General features: G+C 39.0%; 1 protein-coding gene and 1 long non-coding RNA gene across 2 annotated transcripts; one reads left to right on the top strand and one right to left on the bottom strand.

Annotated features, from left to right (window-relative positions):
• The first annotated feature begins 280 nt into the window (after window positions 1-280).
• LOC131979499 (probable 2-ketogluconate reductase) lies at window positions 281-2441 on the top strand. Its single transcript, XM_059343499.1, has 5 exons — window positions 281-659; window positions 755-926; window positions 1728-1906; window positions 1982-2078; window positions 2195-2441. The coding sequence occupies exons 1-5, from the start codon at window positions 281-283 to the stop codon at window positions 2349-2351; spliced, it is 984 nt and encodes a 327-aa protein (XP_059199482.1). The 3' UTR covers window positions 2352-2441.
• A 15257-nt stretch (window positions 2442-17698) lies between these two features.
• On the bottom strand, window positions 17699-19422 carry LOC131979212 (uncharacterized). The gene is made up of 3 exons (XR_009395034.1): window positions 19244-19422; window positions 19081-19162; window positions 17699-18999 (listed from the first exon to the last, which is right to left on the bottom strand). It is a non-coding gene; the product is annotated as an uncharacterized LOC131979212 (long non-coding RNA).
• Window positions 19423-25163: the final 5741 nt, after the last annotated feature.

Here is a 25163-nt window from a genome sequence, read left to right as displayed (position 1 = left end):
CAACTTGTCATACAGCTTCTATGTGTTCAGTCTCAGGAAAGGGAAGAGCCGAAACTCAAGCTCGGGTTAACAAGGTGGGTCTACCTCAGAATGAAAGGACATTTTAATATAATATAACTATATAACTTACTATGTAACTATTAATCTATCAATGGAAACTATTTTGGAAACTTTTTTGTGTATTTTGAGATGTATGTCCACCTCCACATTCTTTAGTTGCTAATTTTGTCTATTTTTGTCAAATAACATGATGAAGTCCTATTATGTTTTACAATAGGTTATGGAGCAGGAAAAACCATGGGCATTGATCTCAGAGGTGGGGGGTGAGTACGGTTACCTTGAAGAGCAAGCAGACATACTGAAGCAACACTTTCAAATCATCTGTTATAGCGAGCTCCTACAAAACCCAACGCTTCACGGCCCCAAAATTCAGGTCCTGTTCATGTGGAAGTACTTCCCTGAAGCCAAGCCTTTGTTGCTCGAATTGCTTCCATCTCTTAAAGTGGTTGCCAGTGGAGGAGTGGGCATCGACCACCTGGATGTACCGTACATTAACAGTCTCGGGGTGACGATTGCCAACACTCCTGGTGTAGTCAGCGACTCCACAGCAGATTTTGCCATGGCGCTGCTTCTTGCCTCAGCTCGCAAGATTCTTGAAGGTTTGATAAAAGATTTATCAATATGACTCAATCTTCTATCTTAAAAGTGTTGGGAGGTCTGTAATTAACAAATAAAATGTTTTTCCCCATCTTAGGTTATCAAATAGCTGTTGACCCAAAGACCATCCACATGCCACAAAGCCTGATGGGAGTTGAAGTCACAGGGTCGACACTCGGGATCATTGGAATGGGAGATATTGGTTACAAAATTGCCCAAAGAGGCAAAGGATTTGGAATGAAGATCTTGTATCACAACAGGACCAGAAGGTGTGGTATCGACTTTTTTTGTCTCCATATTTGCAGAAAAAAATCAATTACTGTTTGCATTGTTGATCTTAAGCTGTTAATCATAAACTGGATTCACTTATACACACAGGAGTGTGTAGGAAATCAAACATGCCTGCATAAGAAATGGTGCTCAATCACAGTTACCAGCTAACACTTGGGGTGGGTTTTTCTTGCAGGTAAATACAAATGTACCAACTGTAGCCATGATTATTGATTTTATTTTTTAAAGAAATTGATTGAACCCTGCTGATTTATTTTTACGAAATAGTATAGTATGAATTTTTACATTTTGGACATACTATCGTATGACATTTTCCTTTACATTTTTCTGACATACCATACTATTAATTTTTACAATATTTTATGTCATACCAGAATGACATTTTTTAAGAACTTTTTTACAACTTACTATGAATTTATACCCATTTTTTGACGTATGACAATTTTTTCAACATACTATCCCATGTATACATTTTAATGGCATGCTATACTATGACATTTTTTTAACAGCATTTTTATAACTTACTACACTATGACATTTTTTAAGACATACTATACTCTGTATTTTTACAATTTTTTATGACATTTTTTTTAGCTTTGTTTTCAGCACGTGGCCATTGTGTAGGGGCCCTATTCAGTCCATTCATATTGGTGGACAGCCACTGACAACATCCATTCAAATGTCTAATACCATTCATAATGGCTGTCCTTGAAAAAAAACAGGTGCACTGTTAGTTTTGTATGATAGATTGAGTCCAAACATTTTTCTGTTAAAATCAGGAGTGTAGATGATGAGCAGGCTGTTGGAGCCAGTTACTGTGAGAGCCTGAGCGACCTGCTGGGGAGGACGGACTTTCTCGTGTTAGCAGTCAAACTGACCTTGGACACAACGGGCCTCATTGGCCACAGAGAGCTATCCCTCATGAAACCCACAGCAACACTGGTCAACATCAGCAGAGGTGGGAGCTAAACATTTTCCCAGACTGTAATGATTCCTGGTAAAAGTTAATGATACAACTCTTTCAATGTCTCAGGCCAAGTTGTGGACCAGGAAGCCTTACTTAAAGCTCTTCAGTCTCGAACAATTCGTGCAGCTGCATTAGACGTGACTCATCCTGAACCTTTACCAAGGTCTCTTACACTGAAAAAACACTCTCAGATTAATCAAAAACAGAAATGCATTCTCAAGTTACTAAGTTGCTACTCATTGCTTACTCCTAATTTCCCCTCTGCTTCATCTTGGGCAGGGATCATCCGCTCCTCGGCCTGCCCAATGTGCTGATCACACCACACATCGGGATCAACACCTACACGACAGCAAAAGGGATTGTGCAAAAGATGGTAGAAAATGCCCTGGCTGCAGTTAAAGGCTTACCTGTTCCAAATGAAGTCAAGCTACAGTGACGCAGTCAATTTTAAATATATCTGCAGTGGGAGCTTTGAATTATTGACCTTTGTGTTTTACATAACAATAAAATATGAACACGCTGAACTGCTTGTTCATGTGAATATGAACAAGCAGTGGAAACAAGACAAGTCAAACTTTAATTCAAGTGTCACACAAACACAAAAATAGCAGTTCACACAGATTTACGATAGATAATTTAAAAAAAATGTCTTGTAGCTTCGTTAAAATAATACAGAAAATAAAAAATAAGTTATTAATCTAACCATAAAAAAGCATTCTGCATGTGTCTGTGTGTCCTTTGCATATCTCAAGAACTGTTCATCCGATCTACTTTACACTTGGTGGGTGTGTTGCTGTCGACTCCAGTCAGTACAGAGTTGAATGTGGTGCAAGTGGGCCAGATGGTGGCGCTACAACAATGAACTTTATGTTGAAACTATTAAACCATCAGTCTCAGAAACAGAATTCTTTTTTCTTGGGTCAAGACAAATTTATCCGTGTCTATTTTCATCAAATTTCTGTCATTTTGAGTTGTGTTCAAATCAGATGATTCACGCCTCATCCTACTAATTTGGAGCAATTGCCACCAAATTCGGTACAAAACATCTCTAGACCAAGCTGGAAAAAGGTGCCTTTTTAGTTTTAGGTTTTTTTTGTTCCATACAGTTTGGCTATAGCTGGTCCTCAAAGTTTACTTAAATGCTTTGGACAGGCAAATGCTTTGCACTATTGCGACTACAATTTGTGGACAAGTGCAGACATGATGTCTAAGTGGCCATGGGACATTTGGTGCTATTTGGCCAAAAGATGGCGCTGTCGCAGCAACATCAACTATAACAAAAGTGTGTCTGTGTATGTCTGTCCTTTGCATATCTCAAGAACTGTCCACCCAGTAAACTTACCACTTGGCAGATTCATTGCTGAAGACTCAAGGAAGTGCAGTGTGGAGTGTGAAGTTTATCGGATGAACGGTTCTCGAGAATGCTGCAAGCGGCACTTCCAAGGGCCAGGCAAAGAACCTTTAAATGTTGTATTGTTCACTTGGGGCTAAGCAGTTGGCACACTGAAACGGGCACGTGTTCCAGATGGCCACATGCTCCAAACAGGCAGGCCTCCTTACAATGCTGCAAGCAGCAGGACCAGGAGCCAAGCAACCGGCCCGTTCCAAATGCTCCAAACAGCTACGCCCCGAACGGGCACTGCACTAGTTTGATAAACAATGGACTGCCCACTGGTCATTAAAAGCAGATGTTGCATTCCAATCCAATATCATAAATATTGATTTCATATACTTGTAAATTAATCTACATTCATGCTCAGACATTTTACAATCACAGCTTTGTTTATGTTCAAGATTTGCCCAAGTGTGTAAAGTAGGAAAAGAAACATTTCTGTCTGTTATCATTTAAATGAGAACAATGTGACGCAGCTGCATCCAGTTAACCCTGTCGTCTAATTTGTAACAGCCAATATGTTTTTCATTAAGTTAAGCTGCTCTGATTTTAATTGACATGTTATTAACAAACAACATATTTCATTGGTTTTCTGGAACATAAAAAAACAAAAGCATAATTAATATTTCTATGGCTGTGTTTATGCACTCTAATATGAGGGAAACGAAGATGAAGTTTTTGGTGAAATATTGTCGACAGTCACCTGAAGGATGTTTTTACTATTTAACTGAAACTATACTCTTTCTCTGACCTTAACCAAAGAGCTTTTTGTTGCTTATATTTAACCCCACATGGGACTCTGGGATGAGTGTGCACAAATGAGGCTCTTGAGGTCACATTTGTGAGTGTGCGCAGTAGCAGAGAGGACAGACAACAGTGGGGCTGCCACTCACTCTCTATCTATGATTGTATTTTAAAAAGGGCATGCTGTCTAGAAATGAAGGGCACCCTTTCAGCAGCGGAGCCCACACAGGCCTCCCCGAAGCCCACAGCTCGGCTAACTCCGGCTGGCCTTTTCCCTCAAGGCTGCTCCTATAAACTGTGAAGGTGAGAGCTACATTAGCCTATTACATCTGTGACCTCACTGAAAACTAGAAATGTCCTTGAGATCTTTTGATCGCCCCACACCTCCTTAGTTTCATTTTCTCGACAGTCTTTTCCTTTTAAATCACTGGGAGGCTTTGCTCATATAAAGTCATATTTGCATGTGAACATGGTGGATGGTGTTCTTAAAAAAATCTATTTGTATTCCATACCTCCATTCGAAGGGCATTAACCTTACAGGGGGAAGAGGGGAATAAAATATTCTCTGTGCCCCACTGTAATTTAACTTATTGTTCTGGGCGGCATTTTAACCGCTGTGAAATATGGTCTGTAATAGACAAGGACATTCTGCCAGCGTCTACCTGTAGCTGACATTACAGCACTTCGGATGAGCTTCACGGGGTCTTGCCCTCCTGATGGCTTTAATTTTCCCCCCGCCTGCACAGCGCTTCACAAATAGGCCAAAATGTGTCAACGTGTTTTTGTCAGATTAGCAAAAACATTCTGAAATTTTAACATGACCTCGAGAGATATATCCAGGCTGAGTAGTGCTTTTCCAGTTTGAAATATCCACTTTCCTATGCATTGCAGTCATGTTACTAATAATTTATTAAATATATTAAATACATTATGGATCTATATCTTATTACAGTCTGACTTTTGCTGTCTGACTGTTGTACTCTGCGTCCTGCTGCTCCCTACTCACAGGCTGTAATTTTAATGACAAGTTATGATTACATATTATAATGAAAATTGCACGACTCTTCAGCACGCGCACACGCACACACACACACACACACACACACATACACACACCGCTTCTTGCCTAACCCTAACCTTATGATTTAACTTTTTTAAATGTACACAAGGTGTACTATGGTAATATATATTGCCAGGATGTTGTGGCAATGGGACCATAATTTACAAAATGAACATCATGATGTATTGAAGAAAACTTGGAACTAATGATTAAGAGCATAAACTCATTATGATAATGTTTACTGAGGTAATAAATCAAGTGAGAAGTTGAGTAATTTTCTCATAGAATTCTTTACAATCTGACTTCTTTTTAGAAACCAGTGGAGTCGCCCCCTGCTGGCCATTAGAGAGAATGTAGTTTTAAAACTTTACTTTTTAGACCCAAAGGCTACATTTCCTTCTTTTATACAGTCTATGGTCCTACTCTTGTTCTAAAATTATTCCTTAATACCAACACACAGTAGATACATCGTGTCACAGTGTGGAATAACACTTTCTGTCCTCCCCACCAAAAACAGCTCAGTTTATTGTCCTAACAGCTTGTAGAACGACCCACATTTACGTTAATAGATAGTGGCACATTCTAATGAACTTAGCAAAAGTTGAAAAAGTGTAAAAGCAAAGTTTGAAGTGAGAATATGGTGTTTAAGAATGACAAAGTCCCGTTGTCCCGGTGGCACACCTGGTAGGGCCATAGAGGCCTTGTCATCGTGAGCAGGTTCAAATCTGACTTGGAGCCCTTTCCCGCATGTCTTCCCCTCTGTCTCCCCCTTTCAATTTGTCTCTGTCATAAAGCCTTAAAATGCCCTTCAAAGAATATCTTGGAAAAAACAAAAACAAATAAAAAGAATGACAAAGTCCACTTAGGCCAGGCAGGAGGGGTGGTGGAATATAAAACACATTACTTTGAAACATCAGGCTGCTGTTCATCTTCCATGTGAATTCAAAAGTCAAGTTGACATTTGAAGTTACACAACTTCTGTGCTACGGCATGTTTATGTCAAGCTTTATGTCACTGATGTCCATTTATTTGTCTTTTAAAAAATATATATATATATATTTTTTTATATATATTTTTTTTTTTTTTTGCATTTTTATGCTTTATTAGATAGTGACAGATAGAAAGGGGGAGACAGAGGGGAAGACATGCGGCAAAGGGACCTCAGGCCAGATTCAAACCCGGTTTGCCGAAGAAAGGACTCAGCCTTAATGATACACGCTCTACCAGTGTGAGCGACCGGGACACCCCCATTTATTTGTATTTTTTGACACATCATCACAGACCTTTTGTCCTTACCTTAAGCAGGAGCCTAAACAGATTGAAACTATGAACATTGCACAACATAAATGATGCATCTAAAGTGACAACCTTAATGGTTTGGTATGGAGGACGTTTTGGAAATGCTCCAGTGGGTCATATATGAGGGTAGGTAACAAACGATATATATTGTGGTAGAGTTGGAAGACTTGTTGTTTTCTGTAGTTGGTGACTATCTAATCACAGCTGCTGCCAGATGTTGATCAGGTTTGAGGAGTTGTTCCTGTTCTAGTTTATAATGGCACTTCCATCACTGAGTTAACATATTGATTTTAACATTTTGGCACCACTAGTACTATAGTTGGGCCGATGGATGTTGTCATCCTCCAATCATCAGAGCCCAACACAATGATTTAAGAGCCCCCACACCAAAACCAGGGCATGGGGTTTGCAGTGTTATTTATTATATGCCTCAAAAGTGACAATAATGATTCATGAACAGTACACAGAACGAATCCAAATCACAAAAGTTTTGTTTGACAATTTTAAACTTTTACCACCGCACTTGATTTTACAGCTGAAGGAACGCACTAATTACTGACAAAAGAATGTCACAAATAATAAGATGACAGACTTTGTTTATTTGTAATGGCGAATTAAGCTCCAGTAGCAGTTTTATATGATTTGATCAGTTTGGATTACTCACATGACAGTTCAAGAGACATTGCCCAACTCTAACGAGTATCCATTTTTACATTAGTCATTTAAATGAGTGTTCTGACATTTAAAATGTTGAGGTTGATGAAAGGTATTTCTCTTGCCCTATTTCTTTAAATTTTAAATCAACTGTAACATATTTGGTAGAAACAAGTATATGTTGGTGTGTGTGTGTGTGTGTGTGTGTGTGTGTGTATGTGTGTGTGTGTGGGTTGGTGTGTGAGTGGATGAGTGGGAGGACGAGATTGGAAGGAAAAGCTTAATGAACTGTGCTTCAAGTGTGACTCAGTGCGCGGTACCCTTCCCACATGACATTAACATAATTTTAACTTTTATCTTGAAAAATAAAAAGGCTGAAAATAATAAGAACCTACACATCAGAAATGCCGGGATCTGGTGGGAATTGAAGCGCTCGCAGTCTCTCGGTGAGTCACAGATAGAAACTGCCTGAACCAAAAACAGTCATCAATCCTCTCTTCCTGTTTTCTCTCAGGCTCTTCTGGATGCTTTTATTTGTTCGTGGCTTTGTCGGCAGCCCATCTTCATGTTCCACTTCTATTTTTGCATGTTCAACTACAGTAGATGAAAGCATATCAAGATTTTTTTGCCTCAAAGCTCAAGTTCTTCTTCTGCAAGATAAATTCTTTTTTTTTCTTTTTTTGAGCAGTCAACTCTGTATTATTGTCCAAATGAGGAGGAGGAATACTCCATCCTTTATTAAAGCATGAGAGCACACAAGAAAGTATAGTTAGTGGATTAGAAATCTGCCTTATTCCTTTGAAAAACAAGAATCTGTGTCTCATTTGAACAAGAACACTGAAAATACTAAATAGAGCTCTAGTCTTATGACCTCATGTTTAGCCTGTTTCATTCACCCTGTAACTCTTTGATTTCTAAAAGAAAAAAAGAAAGAAAAAGAGCTAAAACAATGTGAACACTAGCTGTAAGTAAGATGTGAGCATTTTTTAAACATGTTAAAAAAAAAAATTCTGTGTGCCTTAAGACATTAGACGCTTCAGTTTATGCCTTTTCTACCTCAGAAGTGAGAGACAAATCAATGCAGATTTTCAAAATGACAAAAATGATTGGCAGTAGAAGAAAGTTTATAAATAGTTTAGTCCAGAAAACTAAAAAAAAGAAAGAACTCTGGTGTATGTGACAGTTAATTTTGTATGTACAAACAGCCTTTAAATAAAATTGGCTTTAATTATAATATGAAATTTACATTTCTGCAGGTCTCCTGGTAATTCTAATTAAAGCACTTTTGAGAGCGTTAACAATGTTGTTGAATGTTAGAGAGCTGTTAGTTATTTATGTCACTCCCGAGGGGATTAACAAGCTTCAAGGTAATTAATCATGATGTTGACGGAGCTGGTGAGGCAAAAAGAAACTGCAAAGATGCAAGCAACTGCAAGCATCATATGGTTGCAACATGAAAATAACAAAAGCAGAGTCCATGATGAGAGCCTCTTTAAAACTTAGTCACTTAGCTATCAGCTCCTTTACTGCAGTAAAAATACCAACACGGTACTGCAGAATTACTCGACTACAAGTAAAAGTCCTGTATTCAAAACCTTACTAAGTTAAAGTATCAGCATCAAAATGTATTACTTACAGTATCAGAAGTAAAAGTACTCATTATGCAGAATGGCCCCAGTCAGATTGTTTTTGTATATTCCAAATAAATTATTGTATTATTAATATTATTGGTGCATTTATGTAAGCAGCATTTTGCTATTGTCAAGGTAGGGATCATTTTAACAACTTAATGTGGTTTAAGTTTTTAAAAATGTATATATGTTATATATGTTGTATTTATGTTAAATCTTGATCTGAAATGTAACGAAAGCTGCCAGCAAAATGTTGTGGAGTAAAAAATGCAATATTTTCCCTCTTAAATGTAAAAAAAAAAGTAGTGGAGTAGAAGTATAAAGTTACATAAATGGAAAATAGTCAAGTGAAGTGCAAGTATAGTACTTGAGTAAATGTACTTAGTTACATTCCAGCACTGCACTGATCCATGTTGATGCAAATATTTTCAACTTTTATGTTTCGTAGCTTTGTGAAAATGCATTTTCCAGCCAATCCAAGAGGGTTTTTTAAAGAGCTTTTCAGTTTAAGAAAGTAGGAGAACTTCTCAACATGTGATACTTAGATTACAGCCTGTGGGTTTAACCTCAATAAAATGTTTCACACTGTGAATTTTTGTATGTACTCTGAATGTAAATAAGGTACCTTGGTGCAGAGAATAAATATAAAAATAGAGCTTGTTAATTTAAAAATAAGTATCAGGGGAGGATCCCCCAGACCTCCCATCACAGGTCCAGGCTGTTTCATTGATGTCTTATTATCTGTATTCCTCATTACAACAGCTTAACATGCTGTTTATTCTGTCCTGGGTAGGAGCAGTTTATGTTTTGTTCATGAATCATTCCAGTGATTGCATGATGTTTGAGGTTCCAGCTGTTAAATGTTGTATAAACTCTTTCAAATGACACCAATGCATTTACAACTTAAATGCAGTTGCAGCTACGAAAATCAGTAAAAAAGAAAAATGTGCACTTAAATGCACCATGGCACTTTATAGTGAACAGAAGGTCTACTTTTATTCTTTGTATTAAAAAAGAATGGATTATTTTTCATTTAAATATCTGGAAGAGCTCAGAAATAAAATGGTAAAATTATATTTTAGTTTGTTTTTTTGTATGTTGATATAAATGTAACAGGTTGTGTAGATGATATCACAACATTATCCAATTAATCGATCTAATGTCGTATCATGATGAAGCCCGCGATTAACATCTAACATTCTGCCATTTTAGTCCTGTCTTGACTGTCTTGACAAGTCGTGTCTTAACTTGAGCTCTATTTATCTACAGTATAACTCATTGTTTGCCTTAAATTGAGATATTGAGTCCATTTATTTATGTATTTAAGTCTGTTTTATTACATGGTATATGTTGCAGCCTCTGGTGTCTGGTTGTAAATATTCAGTATGGTACCTTACTATATAGCACACGTCTAATTTCTTAATAATAAAGCATCCTGTTGCTTTTATTTTGAAGCAACCTGTAATCTGGTCCTGTCCTTCGCTGAACCCCGTTTTAATTTACTGTAAGAAGTTTTAAGTTTGTCAAAATGCTCCACCAGAATAAAAGTTCTGCAAGTGTTATTAGCAAAATATATTCAAAGTATCATAAGCAGAAGTAGTCATTGTGCCGTAAAATATTCAGTGACATGGAAATATTTAGTGCAGTAGTATAGTGAGTATATACCACTGAAAATGCATCAGTATCCCAGCTGAAAACCCCATTGTTTTTTATTTACTGTGGCTCCTTTGCGGCTCAGGTTTTACTTGGAGAAAATACTACAGCAGCAGCAGGTTATATTTTGCTGTAGCAGAAGTGTCTCCCTGCTTTGTAGTCAGCTGTAGTGTATAAGACCTTCGGTGTGTCCTGAAAGCTGTCAACTGCAGCACACGGTGACAAAAGAATCACACAAGGCTCTTAGTAGATCCTCTCTTCTGTCACAGAGCTCACACACTGCAGGCTCCCGACACACGTAAACAAACATTACAGTCAATGACCACATCATCACGCTATTCCGGTGCATTGTAAAGGGAATTTAAGGCCGCGTTTCAGCTTCAGTGCGCGTTTAAAAAAGAAGCTTGTTGCCATTGATCGAGAAACACCGAGGCACATTCTGTTAGGAGCCGACAAGTCTCCAGGCAAATGACATTACAGTCACCCTCCTCTCCTCTCACCACCCCGGCCTCATGTTTCTGTCAGCTCGGATTGTGTGGGAGCCCATCAGTGTTGTGGCTGAGAGCAGAGTCCAAGGAGTCAGACACCTCTTGTTATCCTGGGGACTGAATTTGTGGGAGGACTGGCTGTCAGAATTTGGCGACAGAGAGCATGAGGCCGCCGGGGGCAGTCTGGGTAACAGGTTGTAGGGTTTTTCTTTTTGTCCGATTCACTTAATGAAGAATGAGGCAGACGTGCCCTTGCTTTGACCACACTTACTTCACAGTCCATTTATTATCGTTCATCCTGTTATGACTATTATCACTGTCATTATTATTTCATTATCCGAGTCCAACCTCCACCTGCCAGCCCAGCATATCTCAAAGAAATGTCTGAGAGGGATTTTACGACAGTACAGGGTTCTTGTATAGGGATGAATACACAAAGACTTTGCTCTCTGTATGCATACTCAGACTGCAGCTGCTGGCTATTTAATGAATATGGTAAAGAATGGAAGAGAAAGAGGACAACCTTGCCTATCCCCTGCTCTGTAAAATGAAACTTTGTGCAATCAGCCCAATGCTACCTGAAGCCACCTGAGGATATGTATAATGCCAGCACCCACATTCATTTATACATTTTTGAGAAAGCTGAATTAAGTCAGAAAGAAATTTTATATCGTACAGGAGTGTATTATTTCTTTAATTTGTTTTTGGTTAACCCTCTGATCCTCACAATTGGACTGTGGGCCTGGATGGCATGTTTTTATTTCAAAACACTGACAAAATTACACCATTAATCCTATCCTATTAACCTTTGGAAGGGCCTTTGAATGAATCGTGTATGGAGTGTATTTTGTCAAAAAAATAAATTTTGTCAAAAAAATCTATTTAGGTTATGTGTTTATTTGTTTAAATTAATTCATTTTGGAGTATTTGAAAGCTGAATTGAGTCTGAAAACCTGAGTTTAGTTTTAATATTTTAAATCTATTTATTTCTGTACTTTATGCTTTTGGTTAACTGTGAACTTCACAACCCGACAGTGGGTTTGAAAGGCACGTTTTCTTTAAAAAAAATTAGACAAAATGACACCATTTATCTACGGAGCCCCAAAGATGACATGGGAAAAAAAAAAATTAAATTGTGGCCACGAAATAGCTATAACGTGTGCACGAATTAGTATTTCGTGGCCACGAGATACTAATTCGTGGGAACGAAATAAGTATAACATGCAGCTGTTTACAGACAGGCTGGATGACGTGGTTCATATAGTGGTGAAGATCGCTGGCTTAAATAGATGGATTAATGTGAGGAAATCATTGCAAACGTTTTCAATTTCATCAGAGTCAGATGTGCTACATGTGTTGATAACTGGACAGAGTTAATTATGGACTATTTCCCCGCACCGGTAGGTGAGGAGACGAGAGGAGAGAGAAACAGCGGGACCTCCGACTAGGACGCGGAGGTCCGGCTAACGTTAGCCAAGCTAATGACGGAGAGAGAGTGAGTTGGAGGAAGAAGAGGATGAAGATATTGCGCTCATGGATGAGCCGATGGTAGCATACAATATCTCTGACTGTAGTTATCTAAACGAGGACAATGTTAAAGAGATTGCGATAGCTCGGGAGTACAAGTGGAGCCGCAAACTTCACAACAGCGGGCCTGCTAGCTGCTGTTCACCGGAGGAGACGTGAGAAGACGTGACCTAGTTAAAGAGATGACTGATGGTAAGTGCTTATACTTTATCTACACGATCCTCTTTTTTCTGGTAATTAGGGCTAATAAAACAAACATAATTTGTAGGAGACAGGTTTGCTGTGAGACACAAAGGTGAGGAGATCTTTAGGCTATAACAAAATAAACAGCCTAAAGTATGGTAAAAGTATAGTAAAAGTATTGTTTAAAAAACCTGATATGGTGAATCATAAACTGTGTGGTAAATATGTTATGTTTCTGAATATGGGGCTGTATTAAATCCTGTGCAGTCTGTCTATCAGTTAATACACTGATCATATTGAAGCAATAATACAGAAATGATCAGGCCTCATTCAACAATGATTCAATGTGATTTAGCCAGCCCAAAATGTTTGTGATGACTGGATTTTTCATTTATGCTATCTTATTTCGTAGACGAGAAACATTTGGTCCATCTTGTGAAGCTCCATACGACTCTGTCAGAGGATGCAGTGTGAGAAGCAGCAACACCAGAGGACTGCCTACTTCCTTGATGCATGTGACAGTTTAATTATGAAATAATAATAAATAAATATGAAATAGTATAAAATATATTCTGTATTATTATTATATTAAAAGGGCCATTGTCTGTATATATATTTTTAATTGTATGGATATGCACTTGTAAGTTAGTGTAAGTACATGTGTGCATGTGGCTCGATATTTAATATTTTATAAATATTCTTTATATTGATATTTTTTCATTATTATTATATTTAAATACCCATCATACATTCTGTATTACATCATATCTACAGTATATTTGTTCACATTTTATCATTATTGTATTTCATATGTTTTGGATACTTGTCTACATGGGCTTCTAGGCCTGTACTGTGTTGTGTATGTGCTCGTGCACGAGGTCACGTGCACGTGGTCACGTGCATGTGTATGTGTGACAGTATGAGTAGACTACACATACAGATGTGGGGTATCACCTTTGACCCAAAAATATTGTGTTCATTTGGAGTCTAGTCTTAATAAATGTGTTTTAATGTGAAACATGGAGGAATCTGTATCATTTTCTTTAAAGCCCTTTTTCTCAAAACTAACTTTTGATAACAGTCGAATTTTGGATGATCATATCTCATGGAATATTTGGCGTAGAAACATAATTTTGGTATTGACATGAAGCTAAGTTCATCAAAACATCAAAATCTCAAAATGTGTTTCGGGGTCAATGTGACTCATATTGATGGAGCAGGTCACATATTAATATCATTCCTGGACAGCTGGGTACGCAAATCGAGCGCACCTTCTCTACTCTAGGAACTGCAATAGGCTACGTGATGTCCTTAAGGTGAGTGTCTTTTCTTATTCTGTTCAATATGTTGTTATCCCGCATCTAGGCAATTTAATTAGGCCTATGTTTGATACTTTGTTACAACACCTATCTGCTGACGTCTCGCCCGACTTACAGACGTGTTATCCTCATCCTGTTATTACACTTTGTTTTGAGTTTCAGCTTGAAATCAGCTAAAACAGTGCCTTTCACTGATCATCTCCTTTGAAAGTAGCATCATGTGTGTCAGACTCTCAGCTGAGGGAACACGCAGGCTGTATGAGCCGCAGCGTTTAATGATGCCACCGAACGAAGCCGTGCAGTTACAGTAGCGATTACTGTATGTATCGCGTTGCCGAGGGAACCTATAGCCTATCAGTGACCAGAATCTAGTTTGTATTGATTTGCAGGTTGTTGATTAGAAGTCAATGGGATTAAATTAGTAGGCGGAGTTTGGTAAAATATGCAACGTGGTAATTTTATGAAAGGGGGTGTGGATTAAGCATAAGGGGCGGGGCTTTATGAAATATTGTTATTTAGAAGTGTTAAGGGCTGGACTCTGATGAAGCATGAGAAGTTTGGACCAGATGGGACAAAGTATGTAAAAGTTACAAGGATGTGTAGTCTTGTGGCAAGACGCCATATTTTGCCGCCATGCCACACCCACATAGTGTGACAGTCGGTAAAGCTTTCAATAACTTTTGATCCCAAAGTACAAAGCCCTTGTGATACTGACCAAGTTTGAAGTTCATGGGGTGAAATCTGTCGGAGGAGTTCGTTAAAGTATGCGAGGTGGAAATGGGAAAAAACGATGAATTGTGCGAAATTCAAACCAAGATGGCTGACTTTCAGTTGGGTTTGAGGTATGGGTCCAAGAGGCTTTTTGGCGCGTCTCCACATGATTCATGTGTGTACCAAATTTCGTGTCTCTACGTGAAGTCTACTGCTAGGGCTGATTGTAAAACCTGTTGCCAGCGGGGGGCGCTTTGACTGAGTGTCAATATTGATATGTGGGTGTGTTCAGGGCTGGACCCTCATCACATATGAGAAATTTGGGACAGATTGGACAATGTATGGTCAAGTTATACGGTCTCGTGTGTTGTGGTGAGACGGCATAATTTGCCGCCATGCCACGCCCACATAGTGTGACGGTCAGTAAAGCTTTTGATAACTTTTGATCCCAAAGGCCTTGTGATGGTACTGACCAACTTTGAAGTCAATCAGGTTAAATCTCTAAGAGAAGTTCATTAAAATATGAAATGTGGTAATTTAATGAAAGTGGGCGTGGATATAGCATAAGGGGCGGGGCTTTATAAATTATGATGATTTAGATGTGTTAAGGGCTGGACTCTGATGAAGCATGAGAAGTTTGGAGCAGATCGGACAAAGAATGGAGAAGTTATAACAATCTTGTGTTTTATGGCGAGATGCCATATTTTGGCGCCATGCCACGCCCACATAGTGTGACTCTCGGTAAAGATTTGAATAACCTTTGATCCCAAAGGCCTTGTGATGGTACTGACCAACTTTGAAGTCAATCAGGTTAAATCTGTAGGAGGAGTTCATTAAAATATGAAATGTGGTCATTTAATGAAAGTGGGCGTGGATATAGCATAAGGGGCGGGGATTTATGAATTATTATGATTTGGAAGTGTTAAGGGCTGGACTCTGATGAAGCATGAGAAGTTTGGAGCAGATGGGACAAAGAATGGAAAAGTTATAACGATCTCGTGTTTTATGGCGAGACATCATATTTTGGCGCCATGCCACGCCCACATATTGTGAAGGTCAGTAAAGGTGTTGATAACTTGTGTTCCCCAAAGCCTTGTGATGGTACTGACCAAGTTTGAAGTCAATGGGATTAAATGTGTTGGAAAAGTTATGTAAAGTATGCAACGTGGTCATTTTATGAAAGGGGGCATGGATAAAGCATAAGGGGCGGGGCTTTATGAAAAAATTGTGATGTAGAAGTGTTAAGGGCTGTACTCTGATTACTCTGTGTGTTGTGGCGAGACGGCAAATTATGCCGTCTCGCCACAACACACGAGACCGTAGAACTTGACCATACATTGTCCAATCTGTCCCAAATTTCTCATATGTGATGAGGGTCCAGCCCTGAACACACCCACATATCAATATTGACACTCAGTAAGAGCGCCCCCCGCTGGCAACAGGTAGTCGCATGTTTTATAATTAGCCCTAGCAGTAGACTTCAGGTAGAGACACGAAATTTGGTACACATGAATCATGTGGAGACGCACCAAAAAGCCTCTTGGACCCATACCTCAAACCCAAGCGTTTTAATGATGCCACCGAACGAAGCCGTGCAGTTACAGTTGCGATTACTGTATGTATCGCGTTGCCGAGGGAACCTATAGCCTATCAGTGACCAGAATCTAGTTTGTATTGATTTGCAGGTTGTTGTTGCTCAGCTGATTCAAACATTATAATGAAGAACTGACTTTAGCTCTGACACTGTCCCATGAAATCACTTTAGTCTTTGGCAAATCAAAGTTAAATTATTTTATTGATCAGATATTATCTGTGGTAAGAATAGACTGAGCAATTTTCTAATCAGTTTTCTATGAGTTGTCATATACCAGCAGTGTAAAACGGACTTCAGTAAATCAGGACCAAGCATAAAAACATCATCGAAGTGTTTACATAATGGTTTAAAGGAATTATAGCACATTTCATATGCAGGTAAGCGTCAGACTGATCAATAATATAGTGAACTTTTAATCTTCTGTGATTCTATTGAAGGACAAATGTCCAGAGAACACTACAGACACCTTCAGTAGTTCAGTCAGAGCAACAACATGCAAATCAATACAAACTAGATCCTGGTCACTGATATGCTATAGGTTCCCTCGGCAACGCGATACATACAGTAATCGCTACTGTAACTGCACGGCTTCGTTCGGTGGCATCATTAAACGCTGCGGCTCATACAGCCTGTGTGTTCCCTCAGCTGAGAGTCTGACACACATGATGCTACTTTCAAAGGAGATGATCAGTGAAAGGCACTGTTTTAGCTGATTTCAAGCTGAAACTCAAAACAGTGTAATAACAGGATGAGGATAACACGTCTGTAAGTCGGGCGAGACGTCAGCAGATAGGCGTTGTAACAAAGTATCAAACATAGGCCTAATTAAATTGCCTAGATGCTAGATAACAAGATATTGAACAGAATAAGAAAAGACACTCACCTTAAGGACATCACGTAGGCTATTGCAGTTCTTAGAGTAGAGAAGGTGCGCTCGATTTGCGTACCCAGCTGTCCAGGAATGATATTAATATGTGACCTGCTCCATCAATATGAGTCACATTGACCCCGAAACACATTTTGAGATTTTGATGTTTTGATGTTTTTTTGATGATCTTAGCTTCATGTTAATACCAAAATTATGTTTCTACGCCAAATATTCCATGAGATATGATCATCCAAAATTCGACTGTTATCAAAAGTTAGTTTTGAGAAAAAGACATCTGTATGTGTAGTCTACTCATACTGTCACACATACACATGCACGTGACCACGTGCCCGTGACCTCGTGCACGAGCACATACACAACACAGTACAGGCCTAGAAGCCCATGTAGACAAGTATCCAAAATATATGGAATACAATAATGATAAAATATGAACAAATATACTGTACATATGATGTAATACAGAATGTATGATGGGTATTTAATCATAATTAAAAAATATCAATATAAAGAATATTTATAAAATATTAAATATCGAGCCACGTGCACACATGTACTTACACTTACTTACAAGTGCATATCCATACAATTAAAAATATATATACAGACAATGGCCCTTTTAATATAATAATAATACAGAATATATTTTATACTATTTCATATTTATTTATTATTATTTCATAATTAAACTGTCACATGCATCAAGGAAGTAGGCAGTCCTCTGGTGTTGCTGCTTCTCACACTGCATCCTCTGACAGAGTCGTATGGAGCTTCACAAGATGGACCAAATGTTTCTCGTCTACGAAATAAGATAGCATAAATGAAAAATCCAGTCATCACAAACATTTTGGGCTGGCTAAATCCTGTTGAATCATTGTTGAATGAGGCCTGATCATTTCTGTATTATTGCTTCAATATGATCAGTGTATTAACTGATAGACAGACTGCACAGGATTTAATACAGCCCCATATTCAGAAACATAACATATTTACCACACAGTTTATGATTCACCATATCAGGTCTTTTAAACAATACTTTTACTATACTTTTACCATATGTGGCAAGTGGAGGGGTGGAAAAGGATCACCGACAACGCCACCTGGGGAGTTTCGCCCCAGGAGATAGTTTATATGAGATGGTTAGAGTTACTATAGGTCTACACAGGTCCGTATACCACAGGCAGAGACGTATTTGGCTAAGTAGAAAATAGTTTATTTTACAATCGATTAAAATATCACTTGAACAGTACTGGCTCGTAATTGCGTACTGGGGCCGCAGAGCGGAATGAACAGGACTGTGGAGGCTACGGCGGCCCAAAATCAGATCAAGGGGAGGGGGATAACTAACCAAAAACACCCATGACACTGCAAACACACACTCGCAAGGGGTTCGTGAAGAAAATCCCACCACCAGGGATTGGGTCGCCGCCTGGCCCTCCGCACCTGTCCACAAAAATAAGAAAGCAAGTTATAAAATTGGCCTCCCAGTTAATATGGCCCTTAATTGCTACTTAACACACATACATACACACAAACACACGCACACACTATACTTTAAGTAATTAAGAAAAACAACGAAACAGACCATCAAATAAAGGTAAATGATGTTCCTAAAACAACAGTAAATAATGTTCATCAACAAATTAAACAATGAATACAAAATAAATCTTTTCAAGAATGATTAATAAACTAACAAAATCCTTAGAGTAGCAATAGGCCCCGACACCAGCTCTGTGAAGAGCCTTAGTACATTGCTTCACCACAGCTCAGAAGAGCGGAGGAGTCAAAACGGCTTCAGTGAGCCAAAACAGTCAGAGTGAACCAAACACGGCCAAATCAGCCAAAACAGCTCCAGTAAGCCAAAACAGCAGTGGGTCCAGGAGATGGTGGCTTTAATAGTTTCTGGGCCTCACCAGCAGGATATTACGGAGCGCCGAGAGGTCTAGGACAACAGAGCAGGAAAATACAATCAGTCGGGAGCGACACAACAGGCTGAAATGAGAGGCGGACAACGCCGACTTACCACGTGGAGACCGCGCCACAACGCCGACAGGCCCCCAGCAGGGCAGCTCAGCCCCGCCCCGTGACTCCAGCAGTCCGCCACACTGCAGCAGAAACAGCCATATCACCAAACAGTCAACACGTGATTGAGAGAGAAAGCAGCAGTGTGCGCCAATGCACCTTACCCGTACGCCAAAGGAGAGCGCGCGTCGTTCTGGCGACACGCCAAAGACGCTCCGATGCTGGGCACGCCGCACTGCGCTGAAGGACAGAGCTTGCGTTATGGCAAAACGCTGAAGACGCTCTGGTGCCAGCACGCCACGCGACTTCACCACGCCACAGCCACCACCACGGACGAGCGGAACAGAAAGAGAGAGAGCGCTAGTGATGGGTCGGATCGTGCCGATGCTTCGGAGCGTGTGTCGAGAAATCCCGGAAGTCTTTGGTGGAGCGCGTATCGACGCTTGTGTTGTTTAGGGCGAGTGACGTCATTGATGACGTTCGAAGCCTCGGTGGTTGAGGAAATGGTTCGACTTGTGCACCCCTGCCTCCTCAGTCCCATGCAAACGAGTTTTTTCGAAAGCTGGAGAGGTTGTCTCCAAAATAGAAACCGTCCAAGCACAGTGGAGAAATTGTTGTTTTTAAACTGCAATCAATAAAGTCACAAGCACAATTGATGTCCCATCTCTGCCCCGTGCTTTGAAAACACTGTAACATTTTTAACAAACACCTCATGTCCTATTGGATTTATTTTATCATTGACTGAAATGATGCTGGTAAAGTAAATAATAATGATTATTATATATTATTATTAATAATTACTAATACACTGCTATTAGCATTACCCACATATTAATCAAAACAACAGATAAATAAAATCCACACTAAATCAAATTAAGGTGTTTTTATTTCTGTTGGCAGTGATTATTCCCATGCACCAAGAGGCCTCACAAACAGCTCAAAGGTCAATGACAATTTGGACCAGCAGGGGGTTTGTGAGCACATGAAGCCTCAAGATATGAACCTTTTCTCGAACCAGTTGGCTGGAAAGGTTCAAGGCTTCATGAGGCTTCATCTACCCATCACTAGAGAGCGCACCAGGTGTACCGGCTCCTATATATAAGGTGCGCTCCCCGCCCACAAATCAGTGCCACAGGGGGACACAGCGCCCCACTGTGAGGAGGAGTAAGCCGTGCTCCGGCCACACATACTTTAGGCTGTTTATTTTGTTATAGCCTAAAGATCTCCTCACCTTTGTGTCTCACAGCAAACCTGTCTCCTACAAATTATGTTTGTATATTACTGTTAAATAATTAGCCTCAGCTGTGTGGTGATAAAGTAATCACTGCCTGGATTATGTTCAAACACTGATTTTCCTCATTATGTTAATAAATGTAATTTATAGGAGACAGTAGACACCTGAGACACGCCCACACCTGTGCTAACGTTACACACTGCTGTTATCACACAGCATGATTCGCTGCTTTCTTAGCCTGCTCTAGTGATTTTATTAGCCCTTATTACCAGAAAAAAGAGGATCGTGTAGATAAAGTATAAGCACTTACCATCAGTCATCTCTTTAACTAGGTCACGTCTTCTCACGTCTCCTCCGGTGAACAGCAGCTAGCAGGCCCGCTGTTGTGAAGTTTGCGGCTCCACTTGTACTCCCGACCTATCGCAGTCTCTTTAACATTGTCCTCGTTTAGATAACTACAGTCAGAGATATTGTATGCTACCATCGGCTCATCCATGAGCGCAATATCTTCATCCTCTTCTTCCTCCAACTCACTCTCTCTCCGTCATTAGCTTGGCTAATGTTAGCCGGACCTCCGCGTCCTAGTCGGAGGTCCCGCTGTCTCTCTCTCCTCTCGTCTCCTCACCTACCGGTGCGGGGAAATAGTCCATAATTAACTCTGTCCAGTTATCAACACATGTAGCACATCTGACTCTGATGAAATTGAAAACTTTTGCAATGATCTCCTCACATTAATCCATCTATTTAAGCCAGCGATCTTCACCACTATATGAACCACGTCATCCAGCCTGTCTGTAAACAGCTGCACGTTATACTTATTTTGTTCCCACGAATTAGTATTTCGTGGCCACAAAGTTAAATGATTTTTATTGATCAGATATTATCTGAGCAATTTTCTAATCAGTTTTCTATGAGTTGTCATATACCAGCAGTGTAAAACGGACTTCAGCAAATCAGGACCAAGCATAAAAACATCATCAAAGTGTTTACATAATGGTTTAAAGGAATTATAGCACATTTCATATGCAGGTAAGCGTCAGAAATAGCTACTAATTCGTTCCCACAAATTAGTATCTCGTGGCCACGAAATACTAATTCTATTTCGTGGCCACAATTAAAAAATTTTTTCCCATGTCATCTCTGGGGCTCCGTATTTATCATATCCACAAAATGAAAACAGAAATTATTGTCAGATTTTTAATGAATCGTGCAAAAGAAAAGTGACTAAATCAAGACTTTGGTGAAGATTTTCAGTTTTGGTTATGAGCGTAAAGCCCCACTATGGAATTAGAACACTCGTAATGAGACCCGTGCCATCGCAAATCAAACAAATGACTCACAAGCTATTTTGTATCCTGCATCTCTGCTCCCTAGAGCAATATAGTAGCCTGCGAGGAGGAAAACACGCTTTGCACGTGCGCGGGTCCGCTCTCCTCTGCTCGCTCGCGACCATAGACTGTGCTCGCGACACTTTCACCTGCCCGCTCTCGAGTGAGTTTTTTTAGTGGGCGGTTTTTGTCAGTAAGGGGGCGGGCATGCCAATCACCATTGTACCGAATATGATTGGTTTAGCGACTTCGCTGATTAGACAGCAATGTACGGCAGCTCCACTAGGACAAACGGGACAAATCTCACAGCCCTGAATGCCTGAAGAACATTGGTTGTGATTTGGTGCTATATATTGCCTTGACTTGAAAGTTTGCAAAATGTCACACAGAGCAATGTACTCCAATATGTTTGTCTGAGCGCTGTCTTTTGTTTCCTCCATCGTTGACATTAATCTGATAAAACGCTCTGATTTTTGTAACTTGGATCTTTTTATTTTGATAAAAATGTTTTGTTCATATTCTAGATGTAATTATTTGTCCCTGAAAATTATAAACGTAATTTATTAAATTATTAAAAAAAAAATTAAACTTGCTCAATACATGCTTGGGCATTCATGCAGGAATAATATAAGCTATTGCCTACATTGACACACTACAGACTATCCAACAAACTAATTTTTTTTAGCTGTTTATAGTTTTGTCATCTTGTAGCATTTTGACAATGTAAGCACATATTAGTGACCTGTAACAGTTTAGATTAAGATAACATGAAATAGTAGTTGTGATGTTTGATTTGCGATCGCGCGGGTCTCATTACGAGTGCGCGATTTATGTCAGTGTTCTAATTCCATACCCCAAATTAATTCATTTATTTTTGAGTATTTGAAAGCTTAAACTTGACTTTAGTATTTGTATATTACAGGAGTGTTTTATTTCTGTACTTTATTTTTTTGGTTAACACTCTGATCCCCACAATCGGACTGTGGGTTTGAAAGACGTGTTTTATTTAAAACAATCGACAAAATTATACCATTTATCATAACTAGAAACTGTAAAAGCATCATTTTTCTTTTCTGTGCTGCTGCCCCACGGCTGTGGAACGCCCTTCCTGACACCCTGAGGGCACCACAGTCCATAGAGACTTTTAAAAAAGGACTAAAAACATTCCTTTTTAGCAAAACCTTTGGTTCCTCCCATCTAGATGGTTTTTAGATTATGTATGTATGTTTTCTGTTTTTAGCTGTTTCCCCCCCCCCCCTTTTTTTTTTTTTTTTTAAATCCTTTTTATAATTAGACTGTTATGTTTTTAACCTGTAGCACTTTGAGATTTCCTGTAATGTAAAGTGCATTACAAATAAAATGTATTATTATTTATTATTATTATTATCATTTTGGATGGAACTTGAATAAATCAGTCATTGTTTAAAATAGTCATATGTCGTCAAAATCAATGTATTCTGTGTTATTTTAAATTCCACTTTTCCACATTCACATCTTGCAGGCCCTTGGAAAATAATGTTCTCTATATAGATTCCATTTTTATAAAATAAATACATAAAAATAAATAAAAAGATTTCAGCTGTTTCCATGGAAATGCTGGACTTATATATTTTATATATATCACAGTGAAAAATGAGGTCACAGTGATTAAATTGAGACAGCAGCTAATTCAGAGGGTAGATTTGAATTAATATATTTAATGATTTAATTAGCATGGCACAATATTATTTGTTAAATAAGCTGTCAAGAAACTGTTATTTTTTAAGTTTAAAATGTTGACTGCAGGGGGATAGCTTATGATAATATCACTTAAAATAGATAGCCCTTTGTGATAATTACCTTGAGATAAATGCACCTACCAATCACAGTGTGGGGTGGTGGGGGGCTACATTTAAATAAAGTAATAATTTTTCTGCCAAAGAATAAATGGCACTTTCATCCCTATCCATTTTCTGCTGAGATTCTTTTGAAAAAGATCAAATTAAATGTGAATGAAAATGTTTCCACAGCTCAGCAGGGAAGCCATCAGTAAAGGTGCCTTGTTATTGAACTGGCATTGAAAAATTCCTCACAGAATAAGTGCTTCTTTAAAATGTTTGCTTGCTCGTCTGTTTGGAGAGGCAGGCTGTATTACTCAGGATTTTATTGATGCGTTCAATACTAAAGTGCTTTGGATTCTGTGAGGTTTTGTGTACCTGTGATGCAATCAGTCCAGGGTGTGAAGACTTTGGCTGGGGATGAAAATAGGCACGTGGGCGTGTGAATATCCACTGGTGAGCTGAGAGAGGGAGAGAAGACAAAAAAATATGTAAAATTATGGACACCTGGAGGGAAAATGACAAGAGGAAGGGGGCAAGGGACGTGTAAAATACAGACTCGCTGTCAAGACGGTCAAGCTTGATGTAAGAGTCAGAAGCGTTTCTCTTTCCCTTTTTTTTAGCTGAAGTTGATTAGTGAGTTCATTGGCATGGAAGAGCTGTCTATTAATGTACAATTTGCTTTTATTTCTTCTTGATACGTATTCTTTGTGGGAAAATGCTTGTGAATGTTTTCCTTATTATCTGACACAGCAGGTCATTCATGCTGAGGTTGGTTCATTTCAGTCCTTTCCTTTGGGTTTAAGCAGCTCATTGTATTTTTAAGTTTTCAACTTTGACAATAATTGGTGTCTGATGTCGGCCTCATCTCCTGAAATTTGTATTACCATATAACAAAATAAAACTTCATTCTCAATTACATTTTGAGGGAAATGTATTTTCTATTAGATTTTGTTTCCAATGTTATCAGAAGACTGAATGGGTGTTATCAGCGGTCATCATTCCCATTTAAATGGGCAAGTGGAGGCCTGCGCCACCTGCTGGCAGGTTAAGATGGTTGTTATCAGTCGATTCAATGACTACTTACTGAAAACAAAGTGATTATGTTTAATTAAAATGCTGCAGTTTAAGATTTCGCTACAAAACGACTTCTCTTAGGTAAGGGATGAAAACGTCAGATAGTTCAAATTGTTCGTTCATTCTTTGAACACCATTTATTTTCCTAGAAGTAAGGTATGGTCCATGCCTCACTGAAAGAAGCTTAGACAAACTGTTTGAGCAAGGAGCAGAGGAGGGTCGGAATGGCAGCGCTCTGTATGCAAACAGGGAGAGCGTGCAGTCAAATCACTCATAAACAATCACTCTGATAAAACACCCAAAACAGAGTGAGTCACGGAAAAAAACTAGCCTATTTTTCCGACTTTTTTCTCATAAATCTGCTACTTTTTTCTCGCAGATTTGCCACAATCTCGTAAATCATAAATTTACACTTCATAATTTCTAAACAATAAAAAAAAAACATGTATAGTTTTCCTGTCAGCCATGCAACATCATGTTGCATGGCTGACAGGGAGACAATATGAAGTTTGTTTTAATTCCAATCATGATATTTTTTAAACCTAACCAAGTAGTTAATTAACCACATGTTTAAAATGTGACTGTAATTAGAAAGGAAAATGTGTTTCCCTTTAAACACAATGTAAAG

This window comes from Centropristis striata, chromosome 10 (genome assembly GCF_030273125.1).
Source record: "Centropristis striata isolate RG_2023a ecotype Rhode Island chromosome 10, C.striata_1.0, whole genome shotgun sequence".
NCBI classification, from domain to species: domain Eukaryota; kingdom Metazoa; phylum Chordata; class Actinopteri; order Perciformes; family Serranidae; genus Centropristis; species Centropristis striata.
The sequence above is the reverse complement of the archived record's forward strand: the minus strand, read 5'-3'. Positions and strand labels throughout refer to the sequence as shown.